An 18,647-nucleotide genomic window follows, 5' to 3' on the forward strand; every position below is an offset into this window, starting at 1 on the left:
TCAATGGCTCCACTGTCAAGAGATTCAGGTGGGGAAAGTGAAATATACTGCTTATCTCCTCTATTACCACTAGTTTGGGCCCTTTAGATGTGTAATTAGATTACTTATCAATTGGATCAGTCAAAAGCAGAGGAATGCATAAAGCAACTTCATCAGTTGATGCTGTGGATAGCATGGTTGAGTGGATTGTTGTCCAATCGTTGATGATTTGTCGGAGATTAGACCTGTACGTGTGTCAAAAGAGTCCTTGTGTTGGATTTTGGGACAACAAATCACTTTTTGGAGATAAGATCTGAGAGTTGTTGGCTTCTTTGTCATCTTGGCAGTTGACTCTGCCTCACAAGCTTCATGGACTAATAGTAATGATGAACAAATACATTTTGAAACCCAAACAATATTTATAAACACAGATTGATCCAATAAAAACATTGTCTTGTTTTTCGGCACTTCATGCTCAGTTTAAAAAGATCGTACATCCCTGGTCACGGATGGCATAACATGGATGGCGAACAGCTTTTGGCCAATGTCAGAAATGGATTGAAGCCTGCTTGTGATTCAGTTGTGGCTCGTGACCGGACATGGTGGATTCATGCTGGAAAGCCCGTCCAGTTCGATGGAGTGAAACGTGCCCTTTTTGAATTGGGACTGGAATTGTGATGTGTGTGTGTTAGGGCAAAGATATATTTAGTTTTACTTGTATAGCTTCAGTTACAGTTACATCATAACTATCTCATGGCACTTCACATTCAAATAAATATAGAGATTATACCACTAACCACACCAGCAAGCAACGTTTAGCACATCCAGACTCAGAGCTTGTGGTATTGTTGGAGAGACAAGATAGAGAACAACAAACAAGAGCGCAGAGAGTACAGGATAGAAACACTTAAAGTTATTGAAATGCAATGATGACAAAACAATGTATATTGAGAGACAAACTCTAAACTTACAGCAGCTTAACTAGAAAATGGTCCAAAGTGAACTGAGCCATCATATGATATGATATGATGGGAATGTTTCAAGACTGAACTTGAAGTCTAATGGATATAGCTTATGCCTTCGTTTCAAATATAAAAGAAGTGTTTTGCTAACCTAGAAAACAACGATCTTGCACAGAACACTTTAAATCACAAAACTAACAGTGTTCAGTAAGGCAGACAGAAATCAAATCTGAATGTGGGCTAATGACACCAAATTCCAGTATTTGAATGACCCAAATAGTGCAATACACTTGGTTTTTGCAAATGATCTGAGCATTCTTGTCAAATACTATAAACCTGGAAAAGGGTTTACATTCACATTTATCCCCGGTGCTGTTACTGTGTCCATAAATCCCGTCATTCAGCCTCCCATTCACTGTCTGTGGAGACGTTCCAGAACAAGTCTCCTAACAGCTTCAGTGCAGCAGTCTTGGCCGTCTCTGAGGAAGAGACATGCTCGTTTCCACAAATCAAGCCCGAACCATTGAACAATTCGAGGAATCGCTTGAACAGCGCCTCTGATTCAGAGTGTGGACTGTTTTCGTGCTTTCCGTGTGGTGGATTTATTTGAGGAACTACATTAAAGATGTTGTGGCAGAAACAAGTGATAACACAATTTAGTATCCATATGATTGATTGAGGATCCCTGCAGTTTGTTATGAATTTCATTTTTGATCTTGCTCGGCTCAAGTCATATACTATATATAAGCCCTGGCAGGTCTTTACAGTTTCCTATCGAATTCTGCTCAGTGTTTATACATATTAGACTTGCTAATCAGATGCTAATGCCTGTGAGTGGCAGAGTTGTGAGGCAAGGCAGCAACAGAATGGTAATCAGCGTGGAGTTGGCCTACTACAAAGAGGCTGATTATTTAAGCCCCCCTCCTCTTTTTTCCATTCTACCACGGACCTAGATCCATTCCTCATGCATTCACTTATGCACTTTCTTTTGAAGTACATTACGTCAATACAACATGATTAAGATGATTCCTCTCAGCTCTTCATGTCTGCTCACAAACTGTAGGTGAGCACTGATTTCTTTAATCAGGTAAAATGTAATGAATCGTCACCCCCGCCATCTGTTCCAGTCAATGAAGCAATTTTTTCCTCGATAAATTCACTATAGGCGCACCGCTTCCCTTAATTCTTGTGGCATAGTAGTAGTAAATCTTGCTTACATGCTTTGCAGCTACATTATGTTCCCCTGCTCGGGTCAGACTGCCCGCTGTTTGGTGACACCAGGCAACAGATGGCATTATTGCCCTCAGTGGGGCTGCAAAGGGATCGCCATGGTTAAGGTTAAATGCCAGGACAGATGTAACTCGTTGCAGTCACAGTGTCTGCATTAACCAGAGAGCCCTTCATTGTGGAGTTTGATCATGTCAGTCGTGTGTTAACTGTTTGCATGTCAGGCTGCACCAAATCGTGAGTACCTGTGCAGGTAAAATGTCTAGAATCAACCTCCAGCTTGCACTTTTTGCTTCATTTTGAGCTCATATTTGTTAAGTTATCTTCAATATCATTAAACTTACTGCTGCGTTCTAACAGCCAGCTTTGGAATAATAAAATCTAAGAACATTTTGTCCTGCTGCCTGTATCTTACTTTGATTTCCTGGCTTTTACTCCCTTCAGAAGACAAATTAAGTTAGTTCTGCGACACAGAAAATGGAAACAAATGCTAGTAAGACGACACCAATGTTGCACAAGTGCATTTCTGTGATCGTATGCCAAGGACATTGTTTTTCCGCTGCTACTTAACTTGCACTCACCTAGATTTGTTAGCAATGGGAGCATCAGAAATAGTGTTGTTGTGTAACATAAAGAACAATAAAGCTAATAATTGAGCTATTAAAGCTGTTTCAGTAGTCTCTTGTACTTTTTAGAGTTCTGATTTGTATGCCTTGCTTTTGATTTCATCATAGCCTCTTAGGAGTAAAGTGATTCACAGACATCAATCAAAAACAAAGGGTAAAGCAGCCAATTTGTTTTCTCCAGAGCTCCCTGTTGCAGGTACATCCCTGTCTGTCGAGCTGTATTCCTCGCACTGCACACGTAAACATAAAGATTTATGTCTGGTGCCCGTTGATGGATGTTCTCTTCTCTAAATGCGCTCCCTCGGGCAAAGTTCACAAAATGACTCATTTCTCCTTAGTCACATTTTTAGGAATACATTCGGAGCACACCTTCTTAATTTGCCATTCCCTGAAAGTGCCCTGAAGCATTAAATGGGTTGTCAAGTGCTTGTGCAGCCAAGCAGCCTGGGAACCGGCGTCCTCCGGGACCCAAGAAAGCCAAAGCAGTTTCCATCTATCTCAATTCACACGCCGTTGGCCTCCCCAACTCACATCCACAGCTACTAAACGTCGCCTTTGAAATACAATGCGCTGCAATCATTGTGTTTTCCTTTCACCATCCAGAGCAGAGAGATTGTGTTTCACCAATATAAGGTGTCCATTGTGAGGGTCACCAATTTGCTGTGGCAGCCAAGTGTTGCAGCTGCACACAAAGCCTCAAATCTGGTCCTGTAGTTCGCCTGTTTGAGGTGCAATCGGTCAGAAGCCAAACGGGGTAATTCAATCGCGAGACCCAGTGCAAAGGTGTTAACTGTTGCTTTCCTCCTCTGCTCCACTTCAGGTGTTTCTACATCGTCTCAACCAGTACGCAGCCACCAAAGTCGACAAGAACATCACAGAGGAAACGGTTAAGGTGAGACCCACTCTGGGAGGTATTCGACTATATAATTCAGATTTAGATAATTGCCAAGGGCACAGCACACGAGCGTTATTTTTATTCAGGAACCCAAGCCATGAAAAGCGGTGAAATTCCATTTGAAACTGCGTTCACTCCCTCAGGGGTGCCCCATCCATCAATCTTCCTTCCCACTTCATCCAACTCAGGGTTGTGGGCCAATCTCGGCTCACTGTGAGAGAAAGCAGGGTACACCCTGGGCAGGCGGCCAGTTCATCACTCGAGAAACACACAGACAATCACACACTCGCATTTGCACCCACGGGCAGCAATTAGCCTTAAATGCATGTTTTTAGAACTGTGGGAGGAAACCGGAGTACCCGGAGAAAACCCACCCACTCACAGTTAGAACATGTCTACTCCACTGAGCCCCAAAGCCCAACCCATTCAGTAAATTGAAATGTGAGAGTTTGGGAAGTTACTTTAACAACTGAATAAATTCATTACTGCATGCTTCATCCATTCCATCCAACTTTGAGGCAATTTAGAGTCACAAATGGACGTCCAAATGTACAACAACGTTTTCAGGTGAAAACTGAAAATGTTCGTTGTGTTTTGGGTGTCCGTTTACACCAGAACATTGCTTGGAGCCACTGGAAATTTCTGAAAACTGCTCCCAAGTTGGAACTTTTCAAAATTGCTGAGGACACGTGGACTCAAACCAGGGTTCAACAGAGCCCACTCCACAGTGGGGCGCTCTGGTTTTGCTCTTTCAACCCAAAATAGACTAAATGGAGAAAGAAGTCGTGGGCGATCCAGGAAGCAGCTGTAAATATATTCTATTAATAAATGAATCTGGAGGATAATAAAGGATGCTGTCTCACAGCGGGGGGGGGGGGGGGGGTGGCTGTTTCTGTGAGCTTGCTTACTTTAGAAGGTAAACACACATTCAGTGGATATTTGCCACAGGTTCCGTGTTTTGGAATACGTCCTCTCGTGCTTGGTTTTTGTTTGGGAACATGTTGTGCGGAGGAGGTTTTAGAGAAGCATGAGCAACATCTGTGACATCACTGAGCATCTGATTGACATCTAGGCCACCAAAGTGGGGACACACTGATCACATTTGACTCGATTTTCTTTTTAGATTCACTCAAGATTATTTTAGCCTCAGAACAGCCATGAAAGCCTTCTGGGATTCATGCTCTGCGTTTACTCGCCTAACTTCTTTCTGAAGTCAACGTCTGCATATTGTTTTGTCCTTTAATATCGCCACAAAAATGGCATAAGTGAGGGCAAATGGTCAGCACCACATGAAGGTAAAACTTCCTCACAACAGATCTTGTAAAAAAAAAAAAGGCTGAAAAAACTTTTAATAGTGTTTGAAATTCAAATATCAAAAGCCGAGATGCTCTTTACAAAGAAACCTCATTCTTTAATCTGTGACCTCAGACATACGAGATGCCATATTGACCACAAGAAAAGCAGCATCTGTCAAATTATTGATTCAGGCAATCTGAAAGAACTGCCTAAAAGGAAGTAGTAGGACGAGAGACGAGTCACTTCCTTACTGAGTTTTTATCCAGGGTGTCTCCACCAGTGTTAAGTAAAATCTTGGAAATAAGGTATTTGGATACTTGGAGACAAAGTCTTTTTTGCTTATGATAATTTTGCTCATAATAATCTCCTATGTCCAGTTAACATGATTGGGTTGTTTTTATTTGACTCCTTGAATTTGCCCCTGGTGGCACACAGGGTTAAGACCTTGAGCTTGAGTGGGGGGTTTGAATGCAGGTTGAAACGGACAGAGCATCCCACAAACACCCCCGAAAAACAAACAAATATAATAAATTAACTTTATGGTTCAAGTTGCAACAGCCGAATAGACACTTCATATTTTTAATTTAATACATAGCTGCATTATTGTAGTGTTGATTTGACACATTATCAGAGCACAAATTAGTTTTTTTTGTGTGTTTTTTTTAAAGGTGTTTGTCTTCAAAGAGTTTAGTGAAATAGTAACAGAGCAGCTGAAGACAACAGCTTTGGATATAGTTTGGTGAGTTGGACGGAGAGAAACAGCAGCTCTGTGGCTCATCTGCTTTGTGAAAATGTACAAAAAAACATGCACACTCAAACTTTAGTAATTGCAAATATGCTAGCAATATGGTAATCAGACACGCGTGTGCTACATAAAATAAATACATGAAAATGGTAATTACAGATTCTTTTTTTTTTCAAAACTTGTAATGCAATTTTAACAGCACTAATCCTAACTTCCCGTTTTCCCCTCTCAGGTCTTATTCTCCAACATCGAGGAGATTCTGGCTGTTCATAAAGACTTCCTGTCGATGGTGGAGGAGCTGCTGCAGCCCGACCCTCATGCTCACCATGAAATTGGCCGTTGCTTCTTGCACTTTGTACGTAACTCATTCATCTCGTTACTCAACAGCTGCTCTCATGCAGCTCATCTGGACATGGGTAACCTCTGTGCATAAATAACCTTTTAAAAGAAGACCCCACCGTAAAGAATTCCTTTACGGAAACTCAAATGCACACGCAGCTCCATCTCTGAGCACGCCTGAAAAGGACAAGCGACTCCACATGTCGTCAATTTATCTCTCCGGATTACTCGTGATGAGGGAGCGCACATGTGTGATATGCTTGATAGAGCTCTGATATACGGCTCTCTCCCACTATATATCACGTTTCTTTGATGCAGCACCTTGAGGCAGCCTGGCATATAATAGGTTTCTAAGGGTAATAAATCTTACCATCCATGTGCTGGGCTCAAGGCGTCGTCGGCTTCAGTTGTGGCCGATCGCGGTTCTTGCAGGTGAAGGGGAGATGATCTTCCAGCACAGATGGCAGAGTTAGGGATATAATGACATGACCTCATTGGGAACACGGAACATGCTTCAGAGACAAAACTGAAAAACCATGACTCTCCACCATAATTCAGTCAGAATGAACATGAGAGCCCGTAGCGATTAAACAAACAAATTAGACACACTTGCTTCGTTCTGCGGATTTCTTTCAAAGTTTCCTTCTGCGTAGTGATTTGTTGATGCTATAAGATGTCCAGGAAAGAATTACGCAATCTTGACTTTACTCTTCAAATGAAAAATCTTCTGGTTCGAACATCAACGCGGTCCAGGCGGAGTGAAGACTCCAATTTTCTTGATTGTATGACAGTGAAGTCACTTCCAGAGCAATAAATCATTAATTTGAGGGTTTATATGTAAACATCTCTAAAAGCTGAGCCAAAGTTGTGTTTTGCAGCGCCTCAGCTTGTTGTTATGACAGCCATGTCTCCTCACATCAGCAGCTTTGTCTTGTGAGGCAGCAGCTTGGCTGAAGACTGCGTGCTATTTTTATTGCTCTGTAGTGTCTTTGTCGTGGCTGATTTAGAGGCTGTGTGGTCTGGTCCCACTTCTGGCTTTTAAAGACAATGGCCTATGAATGCCATATGAATAGCTTCAGTGGAAAGTTGTCAGTCATATGGCTGCGAGGCAGATGACAGGATACGATTGTAAACCTCCCCCCCCCCCCCCCCCACCCCCACCCCATTCCCTGTCCCACACAGTATTCTTCTGGCAGTCCACCAGGGGTGTCAAAATCATATTCGTTCAAACTCATCTTGAGCCACCAAAAAGGTAGCATACTGGTAAAGTCTTATGATCCATCGATTTAGCTAAGTGCTATTTCAACATTGTGGAAGTTCCAAAAAAAACAAAGGTTCCTCCATTTGTGCACAAATTGTCAAATTTCCTGAAAAAATTCAAAATCCTTTTGGGAAAAGCTGCAAACTCTACTTGCAGCACACCCTCACAATGTGGATCTGATGATCTAGTGAAGCAGGTACTGAATTAATAGCAGTTATTAATTTATTTCAAAATTATTGGTACGTTTTAAATTGTTGCACAGTGTCATCCTGTTATTCATTATGTATTATTGTATGAGACTGGAGAACAATTGACACTGCTTTGTGTTCTGTGGTTTTCTTTTGGCTTCGTTTTTGAGTCAACACGTCCATCTTCAAAATTGCCCTGTCTGGTTTAATTTATTTCCTGATGCCATTCTCTCTTTTCCCCATCTTCTGTTTGACTTTGTCGCCCTCTCACTCATATTTTCTGCCTTTAATGTGTTTCTTTTCACTCCCCATGCATCCTTCTCACCTTGACTTTTTCTGACTCTTGCAGAGGAGCCGCTTTCAGATTTATGACGAATACGGCGGGAATCACGAGAAGGCCCAGAGGTTGCTGCTGGAGCTCAATAAGATCAGGAGTGTCAGGACATGTTTACTGGTGAGAAGAAATTGCAACCCTCCCCATAATGCGGAGGTTGTAACATGCGTACCAGTTATACATACCAGCTGCAGGCGGCGCTGGAGCGTATTCATCCTCCTCTGAAAACCACATTTAATGCCTTAGGAACACAGGACAAACACACAGACGACCCAATTGCATTGAAGCAACCATATGAGAAGCTGAAAATTATGAAGTACAGATGATTTCAAGAACATCCATGAGTGATCAAAACCATTCCCACATCTGAAAACACAACGGCGCTCTCCCCTTAGATACACAAACAGACAGTCACCCACACACGGCAGCTGGACAGTGTAAAACCCTGCACGTTATGTTCCAGTGTGTCTGACAGCTGATGTGCCTCTGCCCCATGTGTGGGCGAGCTCCCTCTTCCTGTCCCGCCGTTCCTAGAAGCTTTCACTTCCACGGAGGCTGGAAGCGTCGTGTTGCAAGAGAACAAAAGATGACTCCGTCTCCGCCGCTGGCTCGCGCTCGGGGAGGTTAAACTGTTCACCCCGTCCCCCTCCATGGAGCTCGGGACGCTCCGCCTCGACATGATTACACTTTATCACACTTTTCACCCTTTCCTTTTAGGCATAGGTAGTTAGCATGCATCCCGTCACCCTTTATGTTTAAAGACTTTCGAGAAAGGAAAAAAAAAGGTTTTGTGTGGCTGAGCTGCTCAGGCAGAAGACCACAGTGTGACCACAGCCTTGTATTGATCGGCCAGCAAACAGAGGCGGTGTGTGACCTTTTTCCTTTGACTGTAATTGATGTAGTGAGAGATGAAACGCGCATGTTATACACACCGTCAGAGAAGAGCGGTGGCGAGAGCTCCATGTCTGATTTACTGTCCATGAGTGTGTTTAATCTAGAAAGCCAGAGGAGGCAAACATATTAATTGACTTTGATTTAACGGGGTCTTTACAGCCTTGACCTTTCAGTGACCTCGAGCTTCCATTAGGGCTATTTGAGTGTCGCGTTACCTCCCCCCAGTTGCAGTCAGCCATGAGCCAATATAGCTCAGGTCACACAGTGACCAGGGTGGAGATATCCACCACCCTCCACTAAACCTTTATCCTGCTGACGCCTGTAAAGCTCGGGTTCGTGTTTGCATTGTAACTCAGAAGCTGCTCATCTGAATTTCGGCTGAGAACGAAGTGACAATGAAAATGTAACCCTCTGACCTACAGCGCCTCCCTTGTAGGTGAGAGTTACTTCAATTCACTGAAAGACAAAAGGTTGTGGTAGATGGCCTTAGTGTCTTTGCCGGCCTTTCATTTTCTGTAAATTGGCTTTACCAGTTGTGCAGTCGCCATGCGCAGTGCATGGCCAGTGACACTTCAATACACCTCCAGGATTCATTGTGTTGTCCAAGGACACTTGAGCACATGGACGGGTCAAGGTGGGGACTGAAATGCCATCATTGTGATTGGAAGATTAAGTGTTGCCCCATTGTACCTCAGTGTCATCCCAGCTGGACGTTTACTCACATGCAACCTTGGTTAACTTTGCAATTCCTCTGGTGCTCCGAATTGTGAGTCCTATGAATGTCATTTAATTTGAAGCACTCCATTGAGCCGTGGGAAATGCTCATGATTTTGCTGGAGCCTCAATCTTTACGAAATAAATCACTTTTGTTTGCACACACAGCAGTGCATATGATGGAAAATCATGTACATAATTTACTATCTGCTACTATGGCCTCATGAATCCCTGAAAAACGTATGATTGACCCTTGACACTGATACTTCGTTGTTTTGAAAATAACCAATAGCATTTTTTCCTTAAAGACAAAATGTCCATGGTTTGATTGTGGAATTGGAATAGCTTCTGGATAGAGTTTACACATTCACATGTGTTTTCCTGTGGATACTCCTGTGTATATGCCACATATATGTGTATATGTGGCGTGTCTCTCCGTTTTGACCCTGTAATGGTAACCTGGTAGCTTTCATTCATACTCAGCCATGATTGGATCAAACCTCCTGACCCTAAACTGGATAAAGGACGAACCCAACGGAAACAACTTAACGATTCCCTCCTCTTCTCCTCGTACAGAACTGCATGTTGCTGGGAGGGAGGAAAAACACTGAAGTCCCTCTGGAGGGTTACCTGGTTGCTCCTATTCAGCGGATTTGCAAGTACCCCCTGCTCCTCAGAGTGAGTATGGCCTCGTGCACGCTAACCATGTGTTGCAAAGCCACCACACCCATGTGCCACCTTCATGTGGCGCATGTTTCCTCCTCTCCTTTACCCAGCACCACCTAGTCATTAGTTAGGGCCGTCCCGGCCCATTGACATCCAGCTCTTCCTGGCTAATGAAACATTGGCCTCATATTCTGACACGTCTCTGGTTTGGTTGCCCGGCACAACCACACTGCAGGAATAACATGAGGCCTATCATCACCTTCAGCCTGCCCCGCGGCACACTCGCACTCTTTCATACCTGCACTTCCGGGTGTTAGCTTAGAAAGCAACTTTTTCCAACTTTGAAACGTGACTGAAATTAAATCCCTTTTCAAAAGACTCGTTTGAGTTGGCGATCTGAGCTGTCCCTTTTCATTTATCTTGTTATGATCTATTAATCCAACCAGGCGTGCTCTAAACAGCCACCAGCATGTGCACAGGGATGTTATAATAATAAAGGGGTAATCTGATGCACCGCCATTTGAAGTCCTCCAGCTGCCAGGGCCTCCGCCTCTTTGTTAAGTGACACAGATAGCCATCAGCAGAGTGTAAATCAGTCCTATAGTAGCTGACACACTGTGTTTGAGCTATGGAGGGTGATTGCCATCACATTTACTAGACTTTGGCATGTTGTGGCAGGGTGTAAACCATGACACTTAAGAACCATTGAAGGCTGAAAAGCTGAGTGAACAAACAATGCCATTGTTTTTTTGTTTTTTTTAATGCAATGTAAATCATCAGACAAGAGTTTTCTTTTATAAACAGCTTGACAGTGTTTGTGTGGATGACGTTTCATCATTGTGAGCTTACAGCCTTGTTCCACTGTGAACTCACCACTCAGAGGTTAAAAACTGATGCCCCCATTAAAGGAATTATCGGGTTAGATTGAAGTTAGGGGTTCGGTTCAGGTAAGGCAAACTGTTGCAAGTTAATAGTTATTCTGCAGGAATTTAATGTGATTCAGTGTATTGCAACATAATGTACATACTTTCAGTCTTAAACCATTACTGACTTCACTATGGTGGCAAAAATGGGTGTAAAAATTAAAAGTTCTTCTTTGCTTTAAGGAAATTCGGCATGAAATCAACCGAAATCCATGTCTTGCTCCCTTTAGGCATAGAAACATAATGAGTGTGGGTACTCACATGTTTTTTTGACTTGGACAAGAGTGACCCCCAAAATTAATAAAACAGTGTTGGAATGTAAAACTAAAAAAAAAAAGTCTCCTTGGTGTCTGTAAGTTGTTCAATGTTTTGCGTTTTGTTTAGAAAAGCAACAACTAATGTTAATGTGCGTGTGTCTATATATTTACAGGAACTCCTAAAGAGGACGCCCAGGAAGCATAACGACTACGTCTTGGTACAGGAATCTCTTCAGGTGATGAAGGCCGTGTGCTCCAGCATCAACGAGGCCAAGAGACAGATGGAGAAGTTGGAGATTCTAGAGGAGTGGCAGTCCCACATCGAGGGCTGGGAGGTGGGCTTCAACCAACTTGGCACGCTGTGATAATTACACTTTTTTATTTGTATTTTTTTTTCATTTCAACACAGAAAAAAAAGTATAAATGATTTCTGAGAAAATGTTGAATGTAAAAACACCATAACCTACTTGTTATGCATATTTCATAGACAATGTGCATGGAGATTGTAAAAATGTGAGCTTCGATATGTTATAAAACATTTTCTAATAATACATCTGGACATGTCAGCGGTCCATCACAGGGCAAACACACGGAGGCAAACTAGATCCAAATTCACACCGAGAGGCAATTTAGGATCACCAATAAACTGTACTTGTTTTTGGACTGTGGGGGGAACCTGGAGAAAACACATGCATGCACAGGGAGAACATGCAAACTCCACACAGAAAGACCTGAACTGGTTTCAGACCCATGACATGCACTACCCACTGTACTACCAGTGTTAGAAATAAACATTATGGTGAATCATTGATTAAATAAGAGATAATAAATAATATATCTAGCAATAGTAAGGTAATTCAGTTCCGTTTTTTTTTTTTTTATGGTGCCGTGGATTTATATACTAAGCTAAGGCCAAAATATCATTATTGTTGTGTCAGGAACATGAAAAATATGTCCAAACAATGTGGTGCCATCATCACCAGTCAACTTCTGTTCAATGTGAATGACATTATATACTCAAGTCAAGCAGGAAAATAAGGTCCAACATCCAAACCAAGAACAGTTTCACTCATTACTGGTAATTAGGACATACTGTCGCTCCTCTGTGTGGTTACTCTGTTTAATTCCCATTAGACCCTTTTGATAGGTTGATTGACTTTACACAGTTTTGTGAAGTTGGTTCCCCCTTTAACTCCCAGCTGAGCTTCCTCCTTTAAATCTGAAAGTCATGACGCGCTTAAATCCACTTAGCCTTTACGCCAGGTAATTCAACAAGAATTCCAAGTGGCATGACTTTTGGAGCCTTTTAAGCTCCTTTTGTACTCTCTGTGAACAATAAGTTGTATTCACAGCAACCAGATTTTTTCTGCCTGGATGAACCTATAGCTAAGCAGTCATGCTTTGGGGGTGACCAATGTGACATTATCAGATAGATCGTAGAGATATATAGACTATATTGTGTGTTGAGATAAATCCGGCTCCTGAGTTGTAGGTCAAACTTAAAAAAAGGGTTAGTAGGCCTAATCGTGGTTGGAAAGTGAAACACTGGTGGCAATTGTAAGTCAAGAAACCGTGATGCTTTTGGTTTATTGACCCAGCTTCTTGAAGATGGGGCCTGAAGGCTTACAAGACACATGCAAGCAAAAAGACAATGCCAGTACTGATGTATTTTCAGACTACAGTTGTAAACAGTAACTGAACAAAAACTGTCTTTCAACTGGGCTATGAGAAAGACTTGACACGGGGAGAGTACAGCCATGTTGTCTTTGCGTCACTGAGAATATTAAACTGTTGATTTAGTTTTAGCGGGACGTTGTGAAAGAGCTTCCAGTGTTGTTCTTCCAGCTTCAAAGCCAATATACAAAAATAGACAGTGTTTGGATCCGAGCGGATTTAGACAAATAATCTTGAGATTATGTGATATTACAATAAATACATTAAAGAGAAGAATGTCGTGAGGCCGAGTGTTGGGTGGGACGACGTAGATCTTGTGTCGACACAGTCCTGGCTGAAGCCACTGAGGAAGAGGAGGAGAACACAGGAGAGAAAGAAGTGAAGGACGGCTGCTGCTTGTTTTTCTGTGTGGGTGTTTGAGGAATGATGGAGGGATGAGAGCTGTGAGAGCTGCTGTTTTTTTTTTTTCTTTCCCTCCCTCGTTCCTCCTCTTCGTCCCGGTCTGATTGCTTGTTAGTGCTGACCTGCTGCGCAGCTGGCCGCCCTCGGGCCTCCTGGCAGCTCCGGGTGGGAGCGGCCGGCCCGGCCGACGGCCTGGTGTGGTCACCACGCTGGACGCTGCCAGCGTTTGTCAGAGCGGCGAGGACCACTTGATTGGTGTTGCAAGTGTTTTTGCCTTGAAAATGTGTTTATTTTAGAACGGGAGGCGGTCGTTGCCAGTCGTCTTTCACTTCGCATTTTCTTCTTTTGTTTATTTAGTATGCAGATAAAAAGTAGAGTTTGCTTGGTTTGGCTTCTTTATTATTGAAAGTGCTTTCATTTCTCCAGGTCATCAGCCGATACAATTCGAAATGACTCCTTCACCTTTCTCCCAATTAATAACATTTCCTGCTTTAATGTTGCCCATTCTTCATCCTGATTGTTAGTTTTTCTAGGCTTTTAATCAAAATCGGCAAAAAGTATTTACACCCTTCAAAAAGGTTTCTTGAGTGGAAAATTGGAAGTTTCTTGTGCAGATTGACCAGTTTACTGCTCAGCAATGCCACAAATCACAATCAGACTTGTGCCAAACAAAAAAGTGTCTCTATAATAGTTGTCATGCAGGTTGGGATGATTCAAAGTGCTTCATCCAAAGAGGAACAAGAAGTGAATTATGTTGCCTTTTTATTTTGTCAATCTATTACATTTCTAGTATATTATTATCTTCATACCAAACCACCAAAGTAAAAACCTTCATCAACTACCTAATATAAAGTTGCCTTAGACCTTTATTGGGCAAATGACCATATGATTATTTCATATATGGTCATCTATCCCAGTATTTCTCATATATATATATATATATATACTATTCATTTAGTTATAGTGACTTTCACTTGTTACAAGACTAACACTTGTCTTGAAATAGCAACACCTTAAAAGAGCCACAGAAGTTTTCAGTTTTGTCTTGAAATGGTTGTTGTGTAATTGGGACCTTATATCATTTCTATGCTGCTTGTCTATCCACCCCGTCGTCACTGAAAACACCGTCTGCATGCGACACAACGGGGAAGCGTCGGTTGTTCCATTAAGGAAATGCAGCTTTCCAGTCTGGAATGGTGTGATGGAGTTAATTGGCCATTTCAGGTTGACCTGCAGAAGCTGGCCTTTCTGTGTCTGCGCTGCACATATTCACCGGCTGCAAATCACTCTAACATCTGCTCATAGGTTTTGGAAGAGTTGATGAGCAAAACAAAAAAAAAAAATCTTTCTGCCCAGAAAGATACAGAGGTATGGAACAGGGAAAGGAAAGTGAGAAACAATCAGTAGCAGAGAAAGAAGATGAAGAATTAAAAAAAAAAAGTGTGACAAATAAAAAGAAGGGGAAAAAGCGGGATAGGCTTTTGGCCCGCCGGTTTTTCTAGCAGGAGGAACTGCTTAGCACATTTTCCGCCTCTGTGCACATGGGAGTTATTTTTAGCTCTGAAGGGCTGATCAAACGGGGTACATAAATTCCCAGAGCAGGCAAGGTAAAAGGAAAAGACAGCACACTTTATCACTTTCAGCAGGAAGCCCGACCAATATGGTGGCCAGGCGCGACAATGCAGCGCACTGACTGACTGGACGGGATGTTATTCTATAGAAGCTATTAACAAGCGCGTATTTTAAAGTCCCACAGCAATCTGGTGAGAGGAAGCAGGGAGTGTTTTCACAGACCCCTGAGAGATAGAGGGAAAGAGAGAGCAGGAAAGGCTGGGCTGGGTGATCCCTCCTCCTGTGCCGACGCTGTGTAAACTCTCTATAGTACAGAAATCATTTCACAAACGTGGACCTGAATGGACCGCAACAGATTGTTTTTAGCTTAAATCCGAGCATCTTGCCTATTTCCCCTTGTGTGTTGCGCCTGCTGTAACTTTTAGTTTTGTCTGTTTGACTTTTTTCCCTCCATTTTCAGGGCTCCAACATCACGGATACTTGCACGGAGATGCTCATGCAGGGAGTCCTGCTGAAGATCTCGGCTGGGAACATTCAGGAGAGGATTTTCTTCTTGTTTGACAAACTTCTGGTCTACTGCAAGAAGAAAAATAGGTGTCTGACTCTTCACTAATTCCTCTGTACACAAAACCCACAAAGTAACAGATGAATTAAATGTTTTATTAGGGCGTGTGTTTCTTTACGATGCGGAAGGAAAATAATGTTTATGCAAAGGTTTCAGTTTTCCCTCTCTTTTTGAACTCCTTCTGAACATATACAGCTCATAAATTATACATAGCACTAGTTCCTTTACTTTCTTTAAGGAAATCTGAGACTTGTACCGTGGGAAACTACTTTTCTTTAGTGTTTGTGTGTGAAAGAGTAGTAAGAGTTTAATCTGTAATCTCAATTAATGGCACTAGTCCAGGTGGCGATATTAACTATCCTCCCAGGTGCTACGCAATTGTCTGTCCCAAATTATGACATTTATTTAGATGTGCTTGTGTTGAATGAAGAAACTCTTATGCATTGTTGACTTATATAGTGCTTCTGTTCTGGAGGTAAAGCATTTGGTAAAAATGGCACATATCACTAAAGGAATTAGCAAAGCAGTTTCATAAATAACTGAAGAAACTTGCATTTATTGCAATGTCTGGAATTTTGAACACGATGATCATGTGTGTGACTGTCTCCAGTCCTAAGAGAGGTTGACGTTCGAGAAAGGACAGCTTGACGGATGACGATTTCTTGAACCCTTCATCATGTAAAAGGTGGAATGAGAAAAGACGCTTGAGTCTGGTCTTCCGCCAGGTTTGATTCTTCCTTCAGCAGCTTCTGCACTTCTTTAATGATCCTCATTTTACATCTAATGACAAAAGGATTGCTGGACCGGGGTCCCCATATTATCTTACACTGCTCCTATCTGTTGCAAGACGGCCACAAAAGCCAGAAATGCTTAATTTTATCTTGCGGGTGTTTGTTTTTTTTTTCTTTTGATGAAGTTTGTGATATTTCTGGAACATTTGTGTAACTTGCGCACTGAGAACCATTTCCTCCCCCCCTGTTGGCGCATCAGGTAAAGGTTTGATGTTGCCTTGTGAGGAATTCGATCCCAGATGCTGCAGGAATTTCATTTGTCATAAAATTAGCCAAGTCCATGTTGCAAGTTGTACTTTCTTGCTTTGGCAGCCTCTGTGCAGCTGAAAAGCTGAGGAAAAAAAAGCCAATTTAATGTGATTGTAGGTGAAAGATTTCACTGTCACATTTTGAACCCAATGGCCCAGGAGCATATGATATTATTTAGTTTGTGTACCTTCCACCTGCTCTGGTTTGATGCTTTACGCGGTGCAATGATGGCTGTTAAAGAGATGCTTTTTATTGATTGGATCAATATGTCTTGATTTCATGGCAATGTCGAATAAGTGAGTGTATCTGCTCCTTTTTTAGGATAACCTTAACTTTCAATATCTGGTAGTGCTTCAATATTACTGAGTGTTTTGAGAAGCTCACGTTATACAAATGTGTGACACGCTGGCGAATCTTGTCAGACTCGACGGTTTTAATGCAGAATTTTGAGGGCTACCGTAGTGATTGATATGTGGATGCACTGCTTGATTTCCCTTCTTGTTCTGACAGTTTGGTTATTTGCCCAGGTGCCATGAACAATCTGAGAAGTATGCATGACAAATTCTGTCAGCAGTAGAAACAAGAAGAAACAAAAATCACAATACATTTTTGTTTCTTAAGTGTTAAATGGTAATGATTTTTTTTGTATTTATGTTTCTCTTTGTCGCAGGCGTCTAAAAAACAGCAAGACCTCGGCGGAGGGTCCTCGCTACCTGTTCAGAGGAAGAATCAACACAGAAGTGATGGAGGTGGAAAATGTGGATGATGGCACAGGTGAGCAGCGCTGTAAAAACATGCCACATTTATTTTAGATGGGCACAGTTTGATCCCCACTCTCTCTCTCTCTCACCGTTTCTGTGCTCTCGGATCCTCATTTTTTAAAATTTCAGCAGCACTGGCAGCGGGAGTTGAAAAATATGCAGTAATAACTTACACAGAAAAGTTGACAACAGAGTCCTTGGCTCTGGCTGGTGCACAACTGTGTGATTTTATACTTGGATCACCAATGGAAAAATACGATTTTACCTAAAAACATATTTTAGACATCTATAGTTACATATCCTTGGGGCTGCTGCTGGTCCTTGGTGTACTCCAACACTTGTGTCTCTTGGCCTTGCGTAGCCGCTGATTATCATTTATATTTGTAGAAGCCATCATTTCCTTTTCAGCAGTCCGAGATGGGCAGTGTTATTGAGCGTTTTTCAGCGAGAGATGGATGGGTTTGGGTCTGGAGAGGGAGCGGGAGGATAAACACGCGAGGCGGGCAGCAGAGCAGTAAGTCGTGGGTGTTCTGCACCACAGGGAAGAGATCTCAATCTGAAATCCAGGGCGACAGGAGTATTTTAGCTCGGATTCCTCCGTAATGAAAGTGCCGCGACTCTTTCCCAGGCACACACTTGCTGCTTGAGGTTGAAATACGCCCTTGAGGCGTTCCATATAAAGGACAGCACTCCGTACATGCTTTTGGACATGATTGTAATTGATGATTGTAATGGTTTGCTTTTTGTTACACCCTTACGGGGGGGAAAAAAAATCAAGAGGTCAGCGAGGGAAGTATTCGAAGAAATGGAAATAATGAAGGAACAGTCAAGGGTTCGATTTCATTTGCTGGAGGTTTTGACATTTTTAACATCTTTATGATACGAGTGGAGGCGGTAAATCAGGAGTATGCATCAGCTCTGACAGTATTCTGAGGACGAGCTAGTAAATAATGCTGATGGATAGTCCATCTTCTGCATTTGTGTAACCTCGTTTATCTCATTAAAGGAGAAGAGTGATAATCAATGAAGCACTCAATGGAGAAGCTATGAGGCCTGCTGCTAGAGCTCAGAAAAATGAGCGCGTGGCCAGCGTTTACACCAAGATTGAATATAGCATCCTCAGTAGATTCGTAATGGAGTTTTCTGAAAAATAGAGCGCACAGTTCTGTATATCCATCCATCCATTTTTTATAGCGCTTTCTCCATCTCGGGGTCACAAAGTGCTGGAGCTGCTCCCATCTGATGATGGGCCGAGGCAGGGGACACCCTGGGCAGCTCGCCAGTCCATCACAGGACAAACAGAGACACACACACACACAATCATATA

The 18,647-nt window shown here is 42.4% G+C and overlaps 1 protein-coding gene across 2 annotated transcripts in view; it reads left to right on the plus strand.

The window, feature by feature from the left end:
* prex2 (phosphatidylinositol-3,4,5-trisphosphate-dependent Rac exchange factor 2) overlaps positions 1 to 18,647 on the plus strand; it is a 102,266-nt gene that overhangs the window by 11,780 nt on the left and 71,839 nt on the right. For both annotated transcript variants that reach the window (XM_080515070.1, XM_080515071.1), the window contains exons 2-8: positions 3,615 to 3,686; positions 5,963 to 6,085; positions 7,868 to 7,972; positions 10,037 to 10,138; positions 11,480 to 11,641; positions 15,415 to 15,548; positions 17,230 to 17,333. In XM_080515070.1, coding sequence (XP_080371196.1) covers positions 3,615 to 3,686; positions 5,963 to 6,085; positions 7,868 to 7,972; positions 10,037 to 10,138; positions 11,480 to 11,641; positions 15,415 to 15,548; positions 17,230 to 17,333 — 802 coding nt within the window. The remainder of the gene's footprint in view (positions 1 to 3,614; positions 3,687 to 5,962; positions 6,086 to 7,867; positions 7,973 to 10,036; positions 10,139 to 11,479; positions 11,642 to 15,414; positions 15,549 to 17,229; positions 17,334 to 18,647) is intronic.

This window comes from Blennius ocellaris (assembly GCF_963422515.1).
Source record: "Blennius ocellaris genome assembly, chromosome: 19".
In the NCBI taxonomy this organism is placed as follows: domain Eukaryota; kingdom Metazoa; phylum Chordata; class Actinopteri; order Blenniiformes; family Blenniidae; genus Blennius; species Blennius ocellaris.